Consider the following 25,025-nt stretch of genomic DNA (forward strand, 5'->3'; position numbering starts at 1 on the left):
AGGGCCATTTGGTCCAGAACCTTATCTCTGACTGAGTACCGGATGCTTTGGAGAATAAAGAACCCTGTGGTAGGTAGAAATGGGATAATTAAAGCTGGGAGAACTTTTTGATGGGATGTTCCTACCCCCACATTCCTCAGAGCTTTTTGGGGGCAGGAGTAGAAACTGACATGAACTTGACCTGAATAGTTTCAGCTGAAGGGAAAAATTGTTTTGACTTAGTCTAAACAAAACATTGAGTCAATGTTTTGATTTTCAATTTGGCCAATTAAAAAGTAAAACATACACCCAGGGTGTAACTCTCAAAGTGGCTGAACTGAAATGGAAAAACTCTACAGTCAATACTTTGATCAACTTAAAGCAACCTTTTCTAGGGGTTGGAGCTTTTTTCAATTAAACAGAAATGTTTGAAAATGGTCTGGGTTCAAATCAAAATGAATGTATTTTTTGTTGGCCCCTAATTAGATGCATCATTTGCTCAGTAACTTTCATCCTACCTTCATAAAAGACTGGCTTTAATCCTGAAGTTAGAAGTTTAGCATTCCTTCTAAAAAGTGTAACTAGATATTCGTAAGATTCAAAGGGATAGAAAACAGAAATAGTTTTTCCCCATTTATGGACTGTATGATTTTTAGTTCCATATTGCATGAAAATAATTTCTTCTTATTGGCTTTAAATTTCCTATCTTTTCAATTCCAATGATTGAATCATTGTTCTTCTGAGCCAAGAACCAAAGTTTCTGATCTATCTCGTCTAATTTTTATCATTCCCCATCTTATTTGCTTCCTTGTTATAAAGAACAATCCTAATCCTCTCTCCTTTCTTATAAGTGTTTGAGATGCTCCATCATTTTTGTTGCTTTTCTCCAGGCCCCCTGAAATTCTGCAACTATCTATTCAAAGGTGAGATTACCAGTAGTCACACAGATGAGAAACCGTCTTGGGTTTGAAAGTCAGATCCTTGTGGAGTCTGCAGCTTGCTCTGACTCAATCATCAAGCCAACTTCCTTGCTTGAATTCATCAATTTCATAGTTGCTTAAAATGGCCCCAAAACACATCCTCTTATGATTTAACAAATTATAGTGGTAACCAATAACAAATCACTAACATAATGGGATGTATTGCTGGCTCTCAAATGTGAGTTTAGCCAGTGTTATACAACCTCAGGCTACAGGAAAAGTGCAATCAAGTTTCTTTGCAGATTGGGAAATTGACCCAGGCCTCTCTTCTCTCCTGGACTGCTGAAATATCAATATTGTCAGCTAGCCAAGGTGCTCTGCTTTTCTATTTCTGCATTCAGGAACAGCTCTGTTAATCAAGGATCTTGCAATAAACTGCTCTAGAGTATATCTGTTCCTGCACTTCAAAGGCAATGCTTTGATGTGGAGGCCAACTCTTCCCTGGGTTCAGAGATGTTCTGGGTTCAGTCACATCCATGCGAGGTACATTTTCAAAGTTTAAAACTCACGGTGGAGAGTGAAGCAGCCAGCTGGGAGCTCCCTTCTGAGCAGAAATTAGAGGGCATGCTGTATTCAGCATTTGTCTTTGAAGTCCTTGCTCCCTGCTGTCCTGCTCAGCAGCATTCTTGATGGCAGTGCTGCTTTCAACTCCTTCCTGTTCAAACTAGGTGCATTAAATTGCTTGACTGAGCCCTGTGTGTCAGCAAATAGAACTAGTTCCCTCAGTTTAATAATGAGGTAACAAGCATGTCATTTTTCCTAATCTCATCAGCTATAAATGACTTAATTTAAAACACTATTGGCAGAGCTGTCACTGAGGCCTCAAAGAAAGAAACATGAAATGTGGGCCACTCTTCTTCTGAAGCCATCCTTTTTCAGGCTGAAGCTAAACACAAGTTCATTGTAGGTGGGGACAATGGCTGCTGACTGAGCACTGGCACACTGGAGGGCCATGAGATCATTTGTAGAGTTCTTTATCTTTAAGTACACACACCTGGGAATTTAAGGCACAAATGTCACAAATCCACAGGATCTAGCCTATGCCCATGTGACTAGTCCCTTTTTTGAAGTAACTCTTTTTTTGTGTGTACTGGATCCTGAGAGAGCTCTCAGTTCCTCAGGGGCAAGCATGGGGCCTGCCCAACTCTGACCAGGTCATGTTACTAAAAGGCATTTTTGCAGACAACCCCTCCCCGTCCCCCCTGCCGACAAAGCACTGTTTGCACTAGAACCTGCTATGGCAAAGCCTTTGTTCCCCTGCAGAGAAAGGTGGAAGAATCTCTTGGTTGTTAGGTGTGAATATCGTGGCCATTGGTATTAGTCTAATCTGGATCTTCCATTTATGTGTGCAGAATCTAATCCAGGCTGTTCTATGAATCCAATCAAATAACTTATCCCTACCATTACACTCAGGCTACATCTACACTGGCATGATTTTCCGAAAATGCTTTTAACGGAAAAGGTTTTCCGTTAAAAGTATTTCTGGAAAAGCGCGTCTAGATTGGCAGGACGCTTTTCCGGAAAAGCACTTTTTCCGGAAAAGCGTCCGTGGCCAATCTAGACACGCTATTCTGCAAAAAAGCCCTGATCGTCATTTTCGCGATCGGGGCTTTTTTGCGGAAAACACTACTGTGCTGTCTACACTGGCCCTTTTCCGGAACAGTTTTCCAGAAAAAGACTTTTGCCCGAACAGGAGCAGCATAGTTTTTTCCGGAAAAGCACTGATGATTTTACATTAGATCGTCAGTGCTTTTCCGGAAATTCAAGCGGCCAGTGTAGACAGCTGGCAGTTTTTCCGGAAAAGCGGCTTATTTTCCAGAATAACTTGCCAGTGTAGACACAGCCTCAGTAAATAGGAATGCAAAGCACATAGGAAAACTGAGGTATGCAAATGACTTATAAAAATTATTACCAAAATTATTACATTTATCACTGCAGGTTTCTAGCAAATGTGAATTCTGTACAGGATGATGATGGGTTAGGGTACCTTATTTGGCAATACAATCAGAGACAAGGCAGGTGAGGTTTATTATTAAGCCCATTGCTGTTTGTCAATGAGAACATTTTGAGTTCAAGTCTGAGGCAGGTAAATACCAGCATAGGTGCCAGCCTCTTCTGAGTTCCAAGGAACAGGGGGAGAGGGGCTAACAGAATTGTCAGGTGCCTGGATAAGGTAGGAAGAGGGACAGATCTGCATCAAAGAAATGGAGAGGCTTTTGGTAGAAGGGGGAAGCATAGGGACCAGTTTCCCCACCATCATCACTACCAGCCAGCCATTCAGTGCCACATGGAGCATATCACTTAGGGCTCTGACAGCTTTTCAAAGGGCTCAGTGCTCTGGCCACTGCTTTTGAATTTCTGGGCCCTGGAGCAATTGTCCCAGTCTCCTTCCCATCAGTGGGCTTGTCAGGGCCTAGGCCCCATTCCAACTCAATCCTTTCCTCCAAACCCCCATCTCTTTCTGTAGAGTTCCACCCCCTACCCCAAGCATGTCTCCTATCTGTTGCAGCTCCCATCCAGCACCTTCTCCAGGCTTTGGAAGAGCTGTTTGTAGTGGGTGGGAGACAGGGTGGAGGGAGGTGGGGAAGGGACAAGAGGAGGAGGAGAAGAAATTAATCAGGGCTGCCTGCAGACAGTGCTGGGAGGAAAGGCTGGCTGCTGTTGGTTACTAAGCACCTACTAATATTTTTTTGTTGGTTATGAATTCCAGTTAAATACAAGGTGGAATTGTCTGATACAAGAACTTCAAACAAGAAACTGTTTGAAGTGAGTATCACCTCTGCACTCATAGGACAGAATAGATTTGGGTTACAGATTCAGGCAAAGGTATGCATAGCAGCAACACGGCTTGAGGTTGCTTAGTCACTTAAAAATGTGTCTCAGAGGTAGCTGTCCTAGTGTCTACAAAAAAACAAAAATAAGAAGTCCTATGGGATCTCAGAGACTAAGGACGTATCGAGACTATGCCAAACAGTGGAAAGAGGATATGCAAGTTTGGCAGGAATTTGCATATCTTTTTCCAATCGCACTTTCAAAAGCAGAACTTCTGAAAGTGAAAGTAATTAAGACGCGGCTTTTTCGGCAAGCCTCCCCCTTCGTCAAAGCCGCTTTCTTAAAAAAGGAGGTTTATGCAGCTTTTCGACAAAGGGTGGAAAAAGCCACGTCTTAATTACTTTCACTTTTGAAAGCTCTGCTTTTGAAAGTGCGATCAAAAGAAGATATACAAATTCTGTGAGAATTTGCATATCCTCTTTCGACCGTTCCGTGTAGTCTCGATACACCCTGACAGATTTATTAGAGCAGAAGCTTTCATGGGTAAGACCCACTTCATGAGATGAATTGGAATAGAAATTAGAGGACTGGGTATATGTATTTACACCTGCCTGAGGTGCCACAACTCATTTTTAAAAAATATATATCATTCTTAACCTGAAGCCATATTCACTGCACTGTCCCATCCATCAGTGGCGCACTCTCTCTGTAGAGCTACCTCAGGATGAAAAGTAATGTAGAAATAGCAACAGAGACCAAGTATGGCTGTAACTCACCAGTAGAGAAGAGAACTTTCCTGGCAGAGGTGACCTCAGTGACTCAGAGCCATCTGCAATTAGTAATCCCCAATACTAGCATAGGAGGTGTGGTGCAGTGCTCTGCCTTTACACCAACACTACATTTAAGGACAGGATGCCGGTAGCACAAGATAGAGCATACTAGAATTGGGATGAGGAATCAGCTGGTTTCTCTGTCACTAGCTCTACTGCCCCAAGAAGTACTACAGCTGTGTGCATGTTGCTGATTTTAGCTTTCAAATTATTCCAGAATCCCGACTATTTAATGCATTTCCCCTCAGCAGGGGCAGATGACTGTTTTGCGGGGCTCCGGGCAGCATAATTCCGCAGGGCCCCTCCTTTGCCACGGCGCATGCACGGGGGTTTCTGAAGTGCGGGGCCCGGGGCGGCCACCCCCTTCACCCTGCTCTATATCCGCCCATGCCCCTCAGTCAGGCTACATCTACGCTGCAGGTGTTTTGCAGAAGAGGAAATGCAAATTGATTACTCATTTGCATATCTTCTGATCCTTTTTGAGGAAGAGGTTTTTGTGATAAGTCTTGTGTAGACGGGGCCATTTGTCAGGAAAAGAAACCTTTTGCACGAGAACTTGCAAACCTCATTTTTTGAGGAATAAGGGCTCTTGTGTAAAAGAGGGGGGAGGTTTCTGATAAATGGCCCCATCTACACAGGGCTTTTTATTGCAGAAACCTCTTCCGCAAAAAGGATCGGAAGATATGCAAATGAGTGCTCCATTTACATTTCCTCTTCCACAAAACACCTGGGGCTACGTCTAGACTGGCATGATTTTCCGGAAATGCTTTTAACGGAAAAGTTTTCCGTTAAAAGCATTTTTGGAAAAGAGCATCTACATTGGCGCGGAGTTCACGTTATAATGATGCGGTTTTGCGGAAAAGCGTCCGTGGCCAATCTAGATGCACTTTTCTGCAAAAAAGCCCCGATCGCCATTTTCGTGATCGGGGCTTTTTTGTGGAGAACAAATCTCATTTGTCTACACTGGCCCTTTTGCACAAAAGTTTTGCGCAAAAGGGACTTTTGCCCGAACGGGAGCAGCATAGTATTTCCGCAAGAAGCACTGATTTCTTACAGTAGGAAGTCAGTGCTTTTGTGGAAATTCAAGCGGCCAGTGTAGACAGCTGGCAAGTTTTTTCCGGAAAAGCGGCTGATTTTCCGGAAAAACCGGCCAGTCTAGACACAGCCCTGCAGTGTAGATGTAGCCTCAGGGACCAATTTACTAGCAGACCTAAGTTTAGGACCCAAGTGATTTTTGAAGTGAGAAACATTTTGAAGAGAGAGGCAGGCTGGCTGACTGGTGCACATTTAGCAACTAAAGTCATGCTGGCTGACCAGGAGAAAGAATCCCAACAAGGACAATCAGGGCCAAAGTTCAGAGTAGGGGTAAACCTCAGAATAAATTCCTCTGTCACTCCCATAGTCAAGTTCCAGGCCAGCATCAATACTAAGGGTCAAGAGGCATAATCCAAATCAAGCTGAATTCAAGAAATTTCAATCCAGAAATTCAGGAGCAGAAGGCGGGAATGGCTGTGGCAATTACAGGAGATCCACTGTTGTTTGGATGCTTCCTGGAATACTTTTTGGCTTTATCTAGTGCAGAGAGCCAATCAGGAGGTTTGAGGCTGCTGTATGTCAAATTTTTGAGGCAGAACTTCCCATGTGCTCTGTCATGATAAGTGGTGCACAAGCTGCTTGCAGCAGTTGTTGGATAGCAGCATGGCGATACTAGCTGTTTGGTAGCTCTGAAGACCTGGGTTCTCAACCATGAGATCTCAAACCCAGCACAAGAGCAGTACACTGCTTGATGGCAGGACAATTAAAGGATTTCCAAAGCCAGCTAAGGTGATTCGATCCTCCAAAGGATTACATGTAGAGTTGCCAGGTGTCCGGTTTTCTACTGGACAGTCTGGTATTTGCACCCTCTGTCCGGTAGAAAAATTCAGAAAATACAGTTCATATGCAATATCCGGTATTTTCTGAATTTCCAGCTGGGTGCCGTATGGAAGCCTGGTAGAGGTGGGCTGCGATTGGCATTGGGAGCCCTGTGGTCATGTGCAAGGGTGGGGTGGGGTGGGAGCCTCTGGTTGTGTGCAGAAGCTGGGCTGGGGAGTGGCTCTACCAGCAACTAGAGGGAGTGCCTGCCGGGGGTATGGCCCATTGGACTTCGGCTGCGGCCAGTGGCTGCACCCTCCCCATCAGCTCTGCTTCCTGCCCCCCCTCCTCCGGTCCCCCCTCCTCCCATCGATCTGCATGGCCCCCGACTTCCCCCTCCTGCCAGCCCCACCTCCTTCCTCCCGGCTAGCCCCACCCCCCTCTCAGCTGGTCTTCTCTCCCCCCTCCTCCCCCCACAATCAAGTGTGTCTGGTATTTTGGGGGGGTCTACCTTGTAACCCCAATTACATGGTGAGTCGATCTTCCAAAGGATTACAAGCTATTTAGCACTGAAGAGATGCTGTCAAGTCAATTTAGGCCCCAAGGTATTTGTAGAATAGTTTTTCTTGCTGTATCAGTAAACTGATTATATAATGGATGAGAGCTAGAAAAATGAACTGAGTAGGAGTTGATAGTAGACTGGGTAAGGTAATCTTAAAAATACTGTTCCAAATTTTTGAAAGTGACCATTGATTCTGGGTGCCTTCGCTTTGGTGTCTAATGAGACACCTTGAAGGAGTTGAGTGGCATTGGGACAGTTTTTGGAGTAGGAGTGCAACTGTGTCTGCCCCTCTCACTGCCCTGTAAAGCTGGGATGGCATCTGTGACCCCACATACAGAGCTAGTGGCTGGGACCCTGGGGCCAGTGGCACGTACCCTAGGTGAAGGGCCAGCAGCTGAGCAGGATCTGCAGTGAAGCAGGACCCAGTGCTGGTAGCAGAACCCCCAGGCAGCAGCTGGTCTGGCTGCCAGGACCCTAGACGGCCAGGGCATGGGATTGGTGGCTGGGATTCTGGGTGCCCATGACAGGGGCACAGGGTTGGGATGTCCTGAAGGTCCATGATGAGCTGTTATTTCATTACTTTCCCTGACCTGCAACTTAACATGATCTAAACAGACTGAAACTTGGGTGAATCCAGGAAGGAAAAAATGTTGGTTCATTAGCTCTTAGTTGACTTTAAATATTTGGAGAAAAAAAAGTAAATGTCCTCCATTCTCCCCTTTTTAACCAGGTGGAGAGTTTGAGATTGAGGCTATTTTGTATATCCAACTGCTGACGACTGCTGTGCAAGTGAGCCAGGACATAGCTAAAGGACATTTGTTTATAAGCCATTGACCGATGTTTTGACACTTGTGCTTGATTTTAGCTGATACTGGTTCTGAAATGTTTTGTTTGATAGCTCTTCAAAGAAAATTTTGCATAGGAGGACAAGAGACCCTAATGCTCCAACTCCAATGGACTGCAAACTGAGCCCGTGGAGCCAATGGGGATCATGTGACCCATGCTCAACTCTCCGGGTAAGTCCTAGGTGTAAGGTTTCTCTCACTGGTATTACTCACTGGTGTTTACTCTTATGCATCCTCTATTAAAGATTTTTTCAACATCCTGATCCTATGACCCAAGGATATCTTTAACGATTTATACCCAATGGCAGATTTTTGTAAAATATTTTTTTTTAAAAACAGACATTTTTTGCATAAAACATGTAAACTTGATTGGCCTTTTTTGTTTTCTGGAGTTTCATCCAACACAACACATTTTGACTGAAACAGGCTTGACTGTTTTTTCATTTTCTGATGGAAGGTTTTTTTTAATGAAAAAAATTTTATTAAAACTTTTTGGTTACCATGAAAAACAGCAAAAACTAAAAACACCACACACACAAACATTTCAGGACTAGTGATGCACCTATATATATATATATATATATATATATATATATATATATATATATATATATATATATATGTGTGTGAATCAGCAGTGTGATGCTGTTGCAAAGAAAGCAAACATGATTCTGGGATGTATTAACAGGTGTGTTGTGAGCAAGACACGAGAAGTCATTCTTCTGCTCTACTCTTCATTGGTTAGGCCTCAACTGGAGTATTGTGTTCAGTTCTGGGCACCGCATTTCAAGAAAGATGTGAAGAAATTGGAGAGGGTCCAGAGAAGAGCAACGAGAATGATTAAAGGTGTCTAGAGAACATGACCTATGAGGGAAGACTGAAGGAATTGGGTTTGTTTAGTTTAGAAAAGAGAAGACTGAGGGGGGACATGATAGCAGTTTTCAGATATCTAAAAGGGTGTCATAAGGAGGAGGGAGAAAACTTGTTCATGTTGGCCTCTGGAGATAGAACAAGAAGCAATGGGCTTAAACTGCAGCAAGGGAGGTTTAGGTTGGACATTAGGAAAAAGTTCCTAACTGTCAGGGTAGTCAAACACTGGAATAAATTGCCCAGGGAGGTTGTGGAATCTCCATCTCTGGAGATATTTAAGAATAGGTTAGACAAATGTCTATCAGGGATGGTCTAGGCAGTACTTGGTCCTGCCATGAGGGCAGGAGACTGGACTCGATGACCTCTCGAGATCCCTTCCAGTCCTAGTATTCTATTATTCTAATTATATATGCATGTGAAGAGTTAGTTACAACCAAGAGTGCTGCCTACTGGAATATATAGTACTGTTCATAGATAGTAAGTTCCATATATGTATTTTTCTTATGTATGGTGAGATCATAATCCAGATCTTAAAACCGATCTTAAGACATAGATCCTTTGCTAATTTATTTGCCATCCTAACATGTGAGAGTGGTAGGTCTGGAATTAATGAACAAAAGGCAAGCTCTCTGAAACCCCAGACATATGTTTGTTTGTAATTGGGACTTCCTTTGTAGTAAAACAGGGTTCCAAGTAAATAAAATACTAAACGTGGGCCAGTTCTGTATGAAGTCTAAAAGAAAAAAGAAAAGAATGTTTACATGCTTCACAAGAATTTGAAAGTGACAAAATAAGTGAGGTAAAGTATTTTACTGGACAAATTTCTATTGGTGTAAGATTTCCAAGTTTTTCAAGCTACACAGTAAGTACCAAGTACCAAGATTTCAAGCTACACAGAGCTATTCTTCAGATTTTGTTATTAATGAAGGATTCCCACAAAAGTGTCCAAACAGTCTTTCCAATTCCCAGTAATGTAAAGCAGCCTAGCTTCACTGATATTAATGAAGATATGCTGATTGATATTAGCTGAGAATCTGGACATATGGTAATTAAAAAATATTTCTAATTACTACTTAGCTTGCTCAATATAACATACTAATATAAATGAGAGAAAACATTATTTAATGGAAAAATGAAGACTCAGAATCAAGAAGATATCTATGTGAATTGACTTTTCAATTCTCTGGCTAAAAGAAAAAAATACAAAAAAAAAATCAGTTCAGGTTAACCCAAATTTATTTTTTTAAATAACACAAATTGGCAAAATATTTTGGTCAACCCAAGTCTACATTTTTGGCAAAAAAAAAATTGTCTAAAAATTTCATCCATTTGTAATGAGGATACAATTTTGTTCTGCCTCTCTAAACAACTTTCTGTGTAACAATAGCAAAGTCATTTAACCTATGTTCACTTTATGCTCTAAGAAAAAGAAGGGGAGTAGTTCACAGGTGTGACTTGTAAACTGTTTTGACATATTGTAAAAATGATGCGTACGTGCAAAATATTATTTTTGATTGTTATTAGGGCTAGTCAAGATGTGTTCAATTTCTAATGTTGACAACATTTACAATTTTGAGATTAAAAGACAAAAAAGAAAGCATTGATTAAAATTTCTACAAAATATATTTCTTAGTTTTCAACCTATCAGGTTGTGGACATTTTTCTAATTTTGATGCAATTTCAAAATTTTGATGGGGAAAATTCCAAATTATATTGAGATTATTTGTCTTTCCTTTTTTTAAGCTAGTGTATTTCTTGTTTTATATCTTTGTAGTTTCGCTCTAGAAGTGTTCAGCAATTTGGACAGTTTGGTGGGAAACGGTGCCTGGAATCATTGGGAGATGTACAAAGCTGTAAAACCAACATACCCTGTCCAGAAGAGCAAGAAATTGATTGTGGAGCTGACTTTCGATGTGATTCAGGTTGGTGTTTCTTTCACGCTAGGTTAATTATGGCTTCACTTCAGCAAAGAATACTATCATCTACTTAATGTTCAGCACATGTTCATATCACTTTTAATGCCAATAGATTTTAACATGCTTAAAGTTAAATACATTTGTTAGTGTTTTGCTGAATATGGATGGTTCGCTGAATGAGGGCCTGCATAGTTAGGCTTAAATTTCTTAGCTGTTCTTTCTATTCCTTGGTGAAAAAAGTTGCCAGTTCCATACGTTTCATTTCTTTCATTGCATCCATTTCAAATGGAGTTGTTAATTTTTTCCCCATTTGTCTCTAGAGATCTAAGTTCAAACCCGGTTAGAAAAAATAAAATTACAAAACTCCATGACATTGATTTATCAATGCCCCTATGTAAAATAATCTTCCACAAGCCATCTTTCAATATCCTTCTATAGACATTAGCTAGCACTTTACAGGCTAACTAATTGACATCAGTAAACTGCATCTTCTTAAATAATTTAAGTCATGGAGAGAAAATTAATCTTTCCTAAACTACTGAGGTGATATCAGCACTTCATTGAAGTTAATGGCAAAACTCCCAATGGTTTCAATGGTGTCAGAATTTCTCCCCTTGCTTGTATGTCACAAAGAACACAAATTATTGAGTATCTGTGCTACATCCTCTCAGATATTGATCACTGAAGCAACTCAAAATTATGACTTTGCTGATACTAGCCAGTAAGCACTAATGTTTTCCCACTCGCTTACACTTCAAAGAAAAATACCCCAAATCTAGAAATTACAGAATAATCTAAAAATCAAACAAAGTTTAATTCTCTATGAATGTCAGAAATTCTCCAACCATTTAATTTCCTGTGCCCTCCCAATAAAAAAAATGGGCCAATTTAAAAGTATGTTTTCCTCATTTAGAAGTTTTTTACTGCTCTCTGGCTGAAATGAAAATACACTTTTTAAGAGGAAGATCCCAGTGAGGAATATTTGCATTTCTGATTTAAAACCCATGTAAAAAAAGAATTAGAAATATCCAGTTCTTCATTCTTTGCTTAGGTCGATGTATAAAGAGGCGGCTTGTGTGTAATGTGGACAATGACTGTGGAGACTCGTCTGATGAAAGTGACTGTGAGAAGGATCCCAAATCACCATGTCGTGATCCAGACATTGAAGTATCAGAGATTGGACGGACTGCTGGACAAGGGTATTCAATGAAAAGCCATAGCTAAAAGGAAACACCCTGGTTCAGAACATATGGCACCAAAGTTAGGAGACATTCAGCAGATGATTAAGCCGCAGGTTTCCATTGGGCAAAATGCTTCTCCTCAGTTTCCTTTTACTCATCTGGGGTTAATAATACTTACTAATGTCCTGTGATCAGGCAGAAAGCACCATAAGTGTCAATTGTTGCTGCTGTAGTATTTGCTTTAGGGAAGACAGCCAAAGGTATTTTAATTCTGTTTTGCAAGAGATGGTACCAACATCATCAGAGCTGGGCTGTTCTTCCTGGAGAGTGACCAGAGAACCTCCTCCTTCCCATCCCCATTCCAGTATGTGGCCACCATTTTCCAGCAACATTTTGACTAGGCCCCACTGCTGTGGCTATATTTGTATTCCTCCAGGCACAAGGTGTATACGGGGGTATTCAATAAATGCACCAAAGGCTAAAGCCAGACCACCAGATGCTTTTGAAAGGACCCCAAAATCTTTATCGTTATTTTTTATTGTTTTCTCTTGAGTCTGAATTTTGATTCTACCTTGACCAAGAAATTTGGACTTCTACCAAAAAATAATTGACTGCCTCTGCTACTTTGTACCATGCGCTGTGTTCCAGAGCATATAAAGTTTGGTCATTATGGGTCTAAAAAAATGGCCAAGCCACTGGTGCTGGATTTTCTGACACAAATCTGAGGGAGTAATGCCAAGGAGGTTGCCAGAGGGAGATGGATATAATATTGAGACTCCGCCTCTCCAGTTCTCCACTCCTGGCCAGTCTAGAAATGGAGTTTAGCAAGAAACCGATAACCAAATATTTCAAGCCTTTATTTATATGGATTTGGGCAGGGAATACAAGTAAAATGTTTATAGTGGGTTTTTTTAAAATATCTTATGGAGTAAATACTCCCCTGAGCTTCATTGATTACAGCAGCGTTTTTCATCTTCATATGTTTGCCTTTCCTTTCTGCTCCTCCAGGTTTGTTAGTTGGTTTGTTCAGTTTGGTTATTGGTTTGGGGGCCTTGTTCTCTTTTGTTTTGGGGTTTTGTGAAAAGGTGGGAAAGGACCTGTAATTTATCTACAAATTGAACTGGAAATCAGCAGCATAAACTGGAGTAAAATATCAGAATTTTGCAGCTCCATCTAGCGTTCAACTGAAAATTATAGACTCTCCCCATCATCTCTGTCTACGAATAAGTCTGAAATGGGTAAATGAAGGCTTTTATAACAGGAAAACATGCAACAATTATTTCTGAAGTTCCCAAAAATGTGCTAGGAACTTTAAAGTCTTTCATCATAATTATAACACGAAGGCTACATCTACACTGTACAGTTATTTCGGAATAAGCTATTTTGGAATAGTTATTCCTAAATAGCTTATTTTGAAATAGCACGTCTACACTGCAGGGAAGTCTCAAAATTAGTCTGAGGCAGACTTCCCTACTGTAGCTGCGCTATCTCAATTTAGAGCCCCAGGAGGAATAACTTAGAATGGCCCTAGTGGGGGGCTATTTCAAAATAGCAGCAGTGGAGCATCTACACACACCTCATTTCAAAATAGCTCTTTTGGAATAGGTGTTATTCTTCATAGAATGAGGCTTACAGAAGTCAGAATAAGATGTCCGTTATTTCAAAATTATTTCAAAATAACGGAATTGGTGTGTAGATGCTCACATAGTCCTGTTTTTTGCTTCAGCTACATAGCAAAGTTATTTTGGAATAGCGGTCATTATTCTGAAATAACTATGTAGCACTTTAAATACTAATAAGATGGATTATTAGGTGATGAGCTTTCGTGGGCCAGACCCACTTCCTCAGATCAAACAGTGGAAGAAAATTTGCACAACCATATATGCCAAAGGTACAATTAAAAAAATGAACACATATGAAAAGGACAAATCAAATTTCAGAACAGAAGGGGGATGAGGGGGGAGGTAAATGTCTGTGAGCTAATGATATTAGAGGTGATAATTGGGGAAGCTATCTTTGTAATGGGAAAGATAATTAATGTCTTTGTTTAGACCTAGGTGAAAAGTGTTGAATTTAAGTATGAATGACAGTTGGTAGGATTCTCTTTCAAGTTTGGTGTTAAAAGGTCTTTGAAGCAGGATGCAGGTAATCAAGTCGTTGAGACAATGCCCTTTCTGGTTGAAATGGCAAGAAACTGTTTTTTCTTTGTGATCCTGTCTAGAATCAATGCCCACAAAACAGATATTAGACAGGATCACAAAGAAAAAACAGTTTCTTGCCATTTCAACCAGAAAGGGTATTGTTTCAATGACTTGATTACCATCTGGCCATCATAGTGATCTAGCACTAATTCTTCAGGAGCAGAGTCTACAATATCATTAGTTGTATATTCCTCCTGAGGGATGTGTGGCTTCTGTACACACTTAGTATTGCAAAATGCAGTAATAGACAGCATAATCGTGAGAATTAGAAACAATCTGATCAAAGTGCATTGGAAAAAAATCTCCTTATTTTGATCCCATAAAGATTAACTACAAATTGCTATTTGAGAAGAAATAGGTTTTTTTACAGGTTTCATTTCATTTGAAAGGATCCCATCATGTTTCATTGTTGTTAATAATATCAATCACTTGTTCATTCCTGCATTTTTCATCCACAACTTCAAAGCACTTTACAAAGGACATGTCATTCTCCCCAATTTGCAGATGGGAAAACTAAAGCTCCAAGAGGTGAGCTAGTGTCACTGAGCATCCCAGTTGCAGAGCTGGGACTAGAATGTTGCTCTCTCAAGTCCTAATGTCATGCCCTATCCATTAGAACATAGTGCTTCCTAGTTAGTCTTTTGATTTATACTATCAACATTTCCTCCTAAACTCCTGTGAACCCCTACATTTGTTTATAAAGATTGTTAACATACATACCTGATAGTACACTTATGGCTCCACTGATGTAGTACCTTCTGAGATGAATTAGGTTAGTACAATGGTTCAGAGGGACGGCAAACCCTCACACTTGTGGAAAAGCCTCAGGATCTTTAATATCAATGTTGAACAACAGGAACTCCAACTCTTTAAATTCCAAAAAGATTCAGTATTCTGTTAGCTGTCCTGTAATTTTTATGCTGTCTGGCTTTTCTAGTTCATAATACTGCTATCTACAGGCTAAAGGTGCTAACATCAACATTTTGGAATTTAACACATGCCTTCATTTTCCTTGTAGAATCAACATTCTAGGGATGCAGCCTATGGCAAGCCCATTTGAAAATGAGTATTACAATGGGGTTTGTGACAGAGTGCGTGATGGGAATACCAAAACCTATTACCGCAAGCCATGGAATGTTCCTGTTATCAATTACGATGTAAGTCTCTGCATAAAAGTCAGGAGGGAGTCGACTGAGCTTTAGTTTTTCAACAGGATGTCAAAACTGTCACTTCAATCATGTCCCATCCATGCCGGCTGGGGAAGTGCTGCTGTAGCTGAGGGAAAGTGCCCCTCTGCCAACCAAGACTCCGCTCATAGAGCAGTCTGAGACTCTTGCTGGGTGAAGCTCATTAAGTAGCTACAGGGCTGTGCTACCTCGCAGCTTAGAGGGAACACTTGTGTCTATTTGGAGCTGGAGGTGTGATTTCAAGCTGACACACACACATTTGTTCTAGCTCTCATTGAAGTAGTCCCTAAAATAGTAATGTAACTGAGGTGGCAGGGACTGTAATGAGTAGCAGCCTGGCTAGCCTCCCTGAGCATGTACTATAGGGTCTGGGTGGGTTTGTACTTCTTGCCACTACCTGTGCTATCAGTTAGACTACTATGTTAGTGCACTACCTCAGTGCCAGCCTGCACAAGTATGTTCACTTGAGCTGGGAACCACACCTCCAACTTCTAGTGCAGATGTGGACGACATACCCAAGTGGTTATCATGCTCTGTTCAATCAGTCCATCATAAGAGGCAGTCCTTTTATCAAATAAATTACAATCTAAATTGTCAAGACACAGATAACAGGTGAGAATTAGGGAGCATTATGATGCCCATTTTACAGATGGGGACTTAAAGTACACTGAGATTAAGTAACTTTCCCAAAGTTACAGGCCGCGTCTAGACTGGCATGATTTTGCGGAAATACTTTTAATGGAAAAGTTTTTCCGTTAAAAGTATTTCCGCAAAAGCACGTCTAGATTGGCACGGATGCTTTTGCGCAAAAAGTGCCTTTGCGCAAAAGCATCCGTGGCCAGTCTAGACGCGATTTTGTGCAAGAAAGCCCCCTTCGCCATTTTAGCCATTTTGCGCAACATTTTGCCAGTCTAGACACACCCACAGAGAGCCTAGCTCTTTTGACCTGCGTTGGGTCTCATAACCAGTAGATCACCTTTCCTTTGCTGATTCAGATGAAGATTTTCAGTGCCTTCTATGAGATTCGGACACTAACTCACATTAGTTTTAAAATTTCTTTGGTGCCTCAGCCTCAGTTCAGTTTATAGCTAAAGATAATTACTATACTATAGCTACCTAGGTCTCTGCATCTACATAAGCAAGACATTAATTTAAGGGTGCTTGAATAAGAAATTCCTGAAAAATATTAAAAGTTCCTTATTCAGTTAAATTTTCCCAGAGAAATATTTCCAGACCTAAGCAAGTATAACTTATCTATCCAATTGACTTCATAGCAGCTAAGGTTATCTGCCAATACAAGTAAGGCTAGCTAAACATGACTCATAAAGCATTGACATGCAGCATGTGTATTTATTTTTGGTGCTAGCAGCATTTCTTTGTTACCAAATCTATATATTTTGCTAATACAAAAAATGACACTATTAGTATATTTATTTAACATTAACAGGAGGTATTTGGAATTAGCCAGACTACAGGTACTGAAGATGGAAAATAAAATGGCAACTCTGCTTCATGTCTGACGTTGAGACCCTATAAAGATTCATATTTGCATTCTAATGGGAAATTGAAGATTATAATCCTTGAAATGTAATGGCATTTCCCCAAGTTTACATAGCAAAGACTTTACACCTACTGAACCAAAAAAAAGTGAGGGGGAGAAGAGAGTTGTGGCAACTTTTCTTACTTGTGAACAACTGAGCTGATCCAAATCATGTGTGTGTACATGTGCATGTGTTTTGTCCATTTGTTTTGTTTGTTACAGTTTTATGAAAACATTCATACCATATTTGAAACTGGTGATTTTGCCCTTTTACACTCACCCTTCAAAGGCAAAAATCATTAAAATAGCCATGCATGTCATAATTGAATCTAACAAAATGGTCACAATTTGACAGGCATTTGTCTCAGACTGCAAGCAGAGATAAAAAATAAATATCCAAATAAATAGCCAAATAGAAAAATAAAATCCAAATGAATCCCTATATTCAGCAGCCTTTGGCCAAATCTTCAAGTGACTTCTGCTTTGGGTGCCAATGTAAAGGAACCTGATTTTCATAGGTGAGGTGTATAGCATTTTCCTAAAAGACAGGTCACTTCAAAGTGTTTCAGATTGAGACCCTGATCTTGACACCCAAAATTGCTAGTCGCTTGAAAATATTCACCTTTATATTTTGAAAGCATCAAGTCTCCAGTTTCTTCTTGTTCTAGAGGGAAATCAAGATGAAAGTGCAGCAACAGTTATTTTACATACTAATTAATGCTGGTCAGAAAATGGGCTTTTATTCCACAGAAAATTTTGTTTTTATCAAGTTTTTCCACAGAAACGTTTAACACATTTTTCAGCTGAAAACCACAATTTTTCCATTTAAAAATGCTGGCATAGTGTCTCATGTGAGATGTGGGTCAGACTGTGCACCCGTTTTTCTATACAGGCCAGACTCCCCGATTCTGTTACAACTCCAGTGATAAACCACAAGTCTCCCCTCCTGATGAGGGGAGGCTGCTTTATCCTGGGAGTCCCTAGCCATGGCGCATCATAGGTAGACTTGGAAAGATTTGATTTTTCTCAATAACTGTTGGTAAATCTCAAGTCACTGTACCCACACAAACTGACTAAAATGTATTTCCATCAATAATAATCCAAATTTACCAATAGGCAAAGTAAGAAAAATGGTGCTTGAAATATTAAGAGTTTGATTTAAAGCTACTTACTTGGTGTATTTTGGTATGTGATGTTGACAATTTGACACTTAAAAAGCATTAGCTTTATGAAATCCATGTCTATTATCATTAAATAATTATATGATCCCCCAATGATTTCCCATAAATCTGAAAATTTAAATGGATAAAAATTGATGAAAACCCATATTTTTGTGTAACTGTGACAGTTAAATGGATAAAAATAACACAAATGCTGAAAAATGAACATTGATATTATCCATCAAAATAGTAAAAATATAAAATTCCACCAATCCTAATCATAGAGATGTAGCCCAGAGAAGAGAAAAAAACTATAGCTCCCATGTGGCACCACACCCTGACAACAAAACCTAAATATTTTTAATTTAAGACATTTGTTTAAAACAAAAACTGAAATTTTCCATGGAAAAGAGACTTTTTGCAAAACAAACAAACCAAACTTAATTTTATCAAAACACAATTTTCCATCTCAAAACAGTTTCAATTGATATCTTTTTTTGACCAGCAATCATATTAAGATTTTGCTAATTTTGAAATAATACAATCATAGAAACAAACCTTTCTGTTTCCCATGTATTGAATGTAGTTCTATTTCTTGAATGTTGGGTCTAAATCCTGTACAAACTGATTGTGTGCTATCCCTGTCAAATCCCTAGACCCTCATCTACTATGTACCCCTCAACACCTGTATTATATAGATTGTTTTATCATGCCATCAGCGATGACTTGAGAATGAAACTTGTAGTTTTAATATCTGTTCATTACATAAGTTTCAATTGATTGTGTTTTTGTTAATACATTTTTTTGTTAATGGTTTTTATCTGTTATGGTCTTTTTCCCCAAGACGAAAGCAGACAAAAAATTCTCAACTGAGTCCTACAGGGATCATGTGACCATGATAAGAGAGGTTTATCAAGAAAAACGAGAACATTTTTCAGCTTCCATGTCAATAAAATATACACCTACTGAAGGTGCACCTGCAAATGTGTCTGCTAACTACCAATTTTCAAAGAATAGAAGTCTAAATTCGATCTTGCGAGTCTCCAAAGAAACGGTAAGCTCAGTGGCATAAAGCGTCTGATGTAGTAATTTCATAGGACCTGAAAGTAGCATCCTGTTGAACTATACAAGTATTTATCTTCCAAACTGCTCAGGATGCCTCTTGCTTTCCTTGCATCATATATGTGGGACTGGCAAAATGTTGGCAATGTAAAGATTAAAGTTTTTATTTCAGTGGTTGCCAAATTAAGTTGTATTTGACCCACATTTCACCACTTTAGTCTTCAGTACAGGTTGATGCTCCCAAAAACCAGAGAGATCCATATGCTATGATCCATCTTTATCAGGGAACAGTTGTGATCTATTCCATTAGCTGCAAATAAGACATGGCCTTTAAATAACAACTTGCAATGAAAACCCAGGTGGGCAAAGCTTGAGTTAATATCCTAAGGGTTAGATCTTCAAGACTGGTCATTTTTTGCGCAGCACTTCTCCGAGGGAAACAGGTCACAAAGAACTCCTCTAAGTTTAACCAGTTGCAATAGCTCCTAAGAGTTCATTCCAGCAGTAGAGAATCTCCAGAGTCCAAGAAAAATCCAGCAACTCACCATTTTCCTTGGCCATTTCCTATGCCATAACCTGGGGGTGGAGCAGGAGGCAGGTACATCAGTTTTAAGCTGCCAGGGTAAACTTAAAAAAGAACAAATGGTCTGGTAGCACTAACAAAACATGTAGATGGCCTCGTGAACTTTCGTGATCACAGCCCACTTCTCATCTGACAATGTGTTTTCTGTTGTCCTCTGTCAAATGGGGGCAATAGTAGCAGCTTATTTTACAGGAGCATTGAGAGGATACAAATCATTAAATATTCTGATGTGTTTAGCTCTACTTTAATGAGGGTCTTATAAGACCAGGATGTGCAAATAATGGCCCACGGGCCTGATCATCAGAGTTATCTCCTGGCAGCCTCCACCACTATATTTACCTGTGTCTCCACAGATTTCAGCAACCACAGCTTTCATTGGCCATGGATCACTGTTCCTAGCCAATGGAAGCAGTGGGAAGCGGCGTCCTGGTCTGCACCACTTTCTGCTGCTCTCATTGGCCAGGAACAGCGATCCACAGCCAATAAGAGCTACAATTGCCGCTACCTACAGAGGTTCAGGAAAATAGAGTGGTGGAGGCCCACCAGACTGTTGCCTTTTTATTGTCCAACCCCGTAAAAGACTATAGTTATATAGAATGGGATTTGGCAACCTCATGCCTGCATTTGAAGACATTCCCCATAAATGGGAGGCCAAACTTCAGGCTCCTGTTTTAGAAAGTCTTGGGCTTTGTGTGGATTTGTTTCACTTAATGTTGACTTGAGGCATTGAATTTATTCTTTTGTTTTCACCATTTAAATGAAACTGTTCTGTGTTGCATGCTCCTATCTTTAGCATATGAAATATTCAACACCACAACCTCAATTTGAGCTGCAATGTGAGCTGTCCTCTAAGCATTAACCTCAGCAGTGTGAGAGTCTTAATGATGATTTGTATATAGTATTAAATCTAGTTCAAGCGGGGTGTGACGCTCCTACAACTTACACTGTTTTGCGTGGTGGGAACTCTGCTGATTTGCTTTCATCATATGTGTTTTTTAAACAAAACTATACCCTTCATTCTGACAGTGTAAGAATAGCAGGGTACTTTCAAAAAAGGAAGATCCTAATCCTGTTTCCATAGTAAGCAATGGTACATTTCCAGTTGATGTCTGTAGGTGCCCATTATTTGACAAACAGGTTTGAATTATTTTTAAGTTACAAAATTAAGTCAGGAAAGTATTTTATATAGAGTCTGATTTTTAAAAAAATGGCTTGTGTGATGTCTGTAAACTGTAGAATACAAAGGGTCTGATTTACTGAAACTGGGAATCAGAGTTGTGCAGAAATGGGGAGAAAATGAAAGTAATTTAACTTCTTGCTGCTTCTTCAGATTAAAATTCGGTGAAGTTTTAGGTAATGTCTTCTTTAGTCTAATAAGTTTGCCCAATGTTCCAAAACACTAGAGTATCCTGTACAATATTTGAAAGTTCTGCATTTTCTATTGAACAAAACATGTCCGATTGTGCATTTTGTACAGAAACAAACCTATTTGCATGTCAAAGGAAACGTACAACTGGGAAGATTCCAAATGCGAAATCGTGATGTCCGGCTAACAGATTCTTTCCTTGAAGATGTGAAGTATCTGCCCACAGAATATGAAAAGGGGGAATATTTTAGATTTCTAGAAACGTATGGAACACACTATGCTGTGTCTGGGACTGTGGGAGGAAAATATGAACTTCTGTACGTGTTGGATGACACTGCCATGAGTGTAAAAGGTATTCATTTTATTGCTCTTCCTATAGCTCCCAGCTCAACAAATAGGCCCCAATCCTGCAATGAAATGTGTGGACAGACAACCTTGTGCAGAGCTGACTGAAGTCAATGAGGCTCATTGCAGATGCAAAGATCTGCCCATGTTGTGTACCTCATTGTAGGATAGGAGCCTTGGCCATTAGTTTTCAGAATTAAAGTCCTGAGCCAAACATTAATCCCAGTTACACAAAAGTCACTTTAGTGACATCAATGGAATTACCCAGAATTCTATCAGTGTAAGTGAAATCAGAATCTGGATGGAAGTCAACCATCTGAGAAAATATTTTATTTAAACACTATTCAAGGTACTAGTACTGGTTGGTGACAATGTGGCCTGATTTATAGAGGACCCCAAATCTTAATGCTAGCTGAGCTACAAAATTCACTCAGTGACCGTAAGAGGTAATTTGTTAGTTGATCTCTTTGTATCCATTATTTTAATGGGTAGTAAAATCAAGAACCTACCTGAATGCAGCTGTGGTAGTTATTTGTGTTAGAACTGTTTTTGCAGTTTTTGAAAGAATTCTATGATACAACAGACCTAAAAATAAAGAAATGAGATGTGACCAAAAAAGACACAATCCCCAGATGAAAGACTCATCCCTCAAAAAAGGGCAACCCTGGAGAACAGGTGACTGTTACTTTTTGAAGAGCTGCAAGCAGAAAGTGTGTACCTAGTGTTTTCCTAATCAATAGGTCAAAACTACAGGGACAAACTTCACTGAATTCATAAATTGGTAGGGCAAAGGATAGGGAAAAGATGAAAGCAATAATTTTTTTCAACAGTCCCGAAACTTGGCTCCCAAGAAGTATAAAATTGTATGTATTTTTTCTGTTTCCTTTTCTCAACCCAAATATGTGTTTTCCCCTAATGATCTCCAAATTAATTGCATTTACAGAACTCAAGGTAGAAGATGTAAAGAAATGTCTTGGTTATAATTTAGATGTCAGTCTACTAGATAAAAGCCTGGATTTGAAATCTCATGTGAAAGGTGGTAAATGTGAACTCATCAATGTGAAATCAAATCGTAAGTATATGAGATCAAAACTGGAAGCTCTTCTGTTTAAAGAGGGGGGAGGCTACGTCTAGACTGGCCCCTTCTCCGGAAGAGGCATGCAAAGCTGGCAAGTCAGAATAGAGAAATCCGCGGGGGATTTAAATATCCCCCGCGGGATTTAAATAAACATGGCCGCCGCTTTTTTTCCGGCTTGGGGAAAAGCCGGAAAAGAGCGTCTAGACTGGCGTGATCCTCCGGAATAAAGCCCTTTTCCGGAGGATCTCTTATTCCTACTTGCAAGTAACAGTCTAGCCGGGATGTTTATTTCCTCCCCATCTTTTAAGACCAATTTAAATATTTAAGCTAATATTGATTGCAAAAGGCTAAGGGAGAAAAAGTCATTGCCAAGTACAGTTCAGTCAGGTGTTGCAAGGTTCCCTGCATTGCTTTGTATATGCAGCTCAGTTCTTAGCTGTGTTATCCAGGGCTGTTTAATCTTTGTCCTTTCCTTGTTCAGCTTGGCTGATACATAGGCACTCATTAAATAGTAGGTATTACACCCATTCCTGTGCTGTCTGCTGTACCCATCTGTCCATCTATGCCGTGCTTACCCCTTAGAAACTCTTTTTCTTTTCCTATGTTTTTGGCATTCCAATGTGATTACAAAAGTCAAAGTGAGATTTCTCTCAAATGATGGAGAAATAGCCAAGTGAGATAAGATTTCCCTGCAGTCATATAAAATGAAATCTTTCTTCTTGTCACTTTTGGGAGAGGTGGGCTGATTTGTGCTACAATCTGTGGTCCATAAACTTCAAGTCATTCTCTCTCTCTCTCTCTTTCTCTCTGTGCAGGGAGCCATGATGACAACTGGGTTATTGATGACATCATTTCTTTGGTTGAGGGAGGAAAGATTGATTTTTCCGTTAAAATAAAAGAAATGCTTCTGAGAAATGCCAAAGTGGTTGATGTAGAGGATTATATTCAGTGGGCTAGCTCACTGATTGATGCTCCAGTGCTGATACAGCAGAGGGTAAGGAGAGATTCTTCTATGCCGAGTATGTAATAAATTCATGTATCCTAATTACCTGTAAAAATTTCCTTTCCCGTGGTACGGAATATACCAGGATGACTTTGTTTACCATGAACTCTTAGACAGTTTCTTCCTTTTAGTTCATCTAGGCAGCTTTGGTCCTTTCTTAATGGATGAATACATTCTAAGGCTAGAAGGGATGACTGTGATCATCTAGTCCAGGGGAGGGCAATCATTTTTTACCCATGGCCACTTCAAAAAAATTTTAAGTGGCCCCGGGCCACTCCAGAAGTGGCAGGGCCAGGATGCTTCGGGCTTCCCTACCCCCAGACCATAATTAGTCTGGGGGTGGGGAAGCCCCTTTTTCCCCCCTTCCCACTAAGCACCCATGCCCCTTGCTGTGGGAAGAGACTTCCTATGCTCTCCCACTCCTAGGCCAATCAGGGCCTGGGGGTGGGGAAGCACGCAAAGCCTCCTCCCACCCTGCCAGGAGCATGTGGCACTTCTAAGTGCTGCACTCTTCTCTCAGGGTGGGGGCAGGGCAGAGGAAACTGCACGTGCTCCTGCCTTCCCAGGGCTTGATTGGCCTGGGGGCAGGGAAGCGCACAAAGCATCCTCCCACCCTGCCAGGGGTGCGCAGCACTTCTAAGTGCTGCATGCACCTCTCAGAGTGGGGCAGGGCAAAGGAAACTTTGCACTTTCCTCCCGCCCCAGACCAATCAGGGCTTAAGAATGGGGGAGTGTGCAAAGTCTCCTCCTGCCCTGCCAGGAGCATGTGGAGCTTCAAAGCACCGCATGCTCCTAGTAGGGCAGAGGAAACTTTGTGCTCTTCCTCCTCCTTTCCCCAGTCCCCAGGCGCTAATTGGCATGGGGGCAGGGGAGTGACGGGCCTCCGCAGGCTAGATCAACCCGCTTGGCAGGCCGGATCTGGCCCGTGGAGGCCCTTTTGCCCACCCCGATCTAGTCAGACTTCCTATAGAGGTGATAGAACTTCCCTGAAATATTTTTTGTTTGCACTACAGTGTATCTTTTAGATAAACATTTTTGAGATAAGATGACCAGAAAAGAACAGAGGATTCCAGGCAATGGGTGAATTGCTGGTTTATCTGCACAAATACATTATAGTCAATATCATTTTCCAACCTGTTCTTTGGAGGAAGCAAATGTCACTGAGCTCTGCAACATATTTTGGGTGCAACTAGGGGGATCTGAATCTTGAGCTATCTGGTCTGCAAGCCATTACTTAAAATAACCCACATCCACCAGGTGTGCCAAATACAGAGAGCAAACTATAAGGAGACTTCATGTTATCAGAAGAAAAGATTTGTTTTAAAGAACATTGTCTAAAGATTTGTATCAAGAAAGGACTGAGACATGATTATAGGGAAAATAATGTGTCTCATATGTGGGGTTTTTTGCCTTTACAGCCATCTCCGATACATACTCTTGTTCCAGTAAAAATGAAAGATGCACATATAAAGAAACAGAATTTGGAAAGAGCAATTGAGGACTACATTACAGAGTATAGTGTGTGCAAATGTGAGCCCTGCAAAAATGGCGGGACCTTGTTGCTGGTGGATGGAGAGTGCACATGCCTATGCTCCAGTTATTTTAAAGGAGATGCCTGCCAGATCCCCAAACCAACACCAAAGGAAGGTTAGTAGATACTCACACACTGTCAATGTTCTAAGCAGGGCTAAGATGAACATGTCACAGCCAG

At 40.5% G+C, this 25,025-nt stretch overlaps 1 protein-coding gene across 1 annotated transcript in view; it reads left to right on the top strand.

Moving 5' to 3' along the window:
- Positions 1-25,025, top strand: part of C9 (complement C9) — a 31,437-nt gene that overhangs the window by 680 nt on the left and 5,732 nt on the right. The window contains exons 2-10 of the mRNA XM_006139482.5: positions 7,876-7,993; positions 10,467-10,614; positions 11,660-11,807; positions 15,009-15,147; positions 18,722-18,931; positions 21,000-21,240; positions 22,177-22,305; positions 23,127-23,305; positions 24,733-24,961. Of these exons, the coding sequence (XP_006139544.3) occupies positions 7,876-7,993; positions 10,467-10,614; positions 11,660-11,807; positions 15,009-15,147; positions 18,722-18,931; positions 21,000-21,240; positions 22,177-22,305; positions 23,127-23,305; positions 24,733-24,961 (1,541 nt within the window). The remainder of the gene's footprint in view (positions 1-7,875; positions 7,994-10,466; positions 10,615-11,659; positions 11,808-15,008; positions 15,148-18,721; positions 18,932-20,999; positions 21,241-22,176; positions 22,306-23,126; positions 23,306-24,732; positions 24,962-25,025) is intronic.

Source organism: Pelodiscus sinensis, chromosome 6, assembly GCF_052426305.1.
Source record: "Pelodiscus sinensis isolate ZL-2025 chromosome 6, ASM5242630v1, whole genome shotgun sequence".
NCBI lineage: Eukaryota > Metazoa > Chordata > Testudines > Trionychidae > Pelodiscus > Pelodiscus sinensis.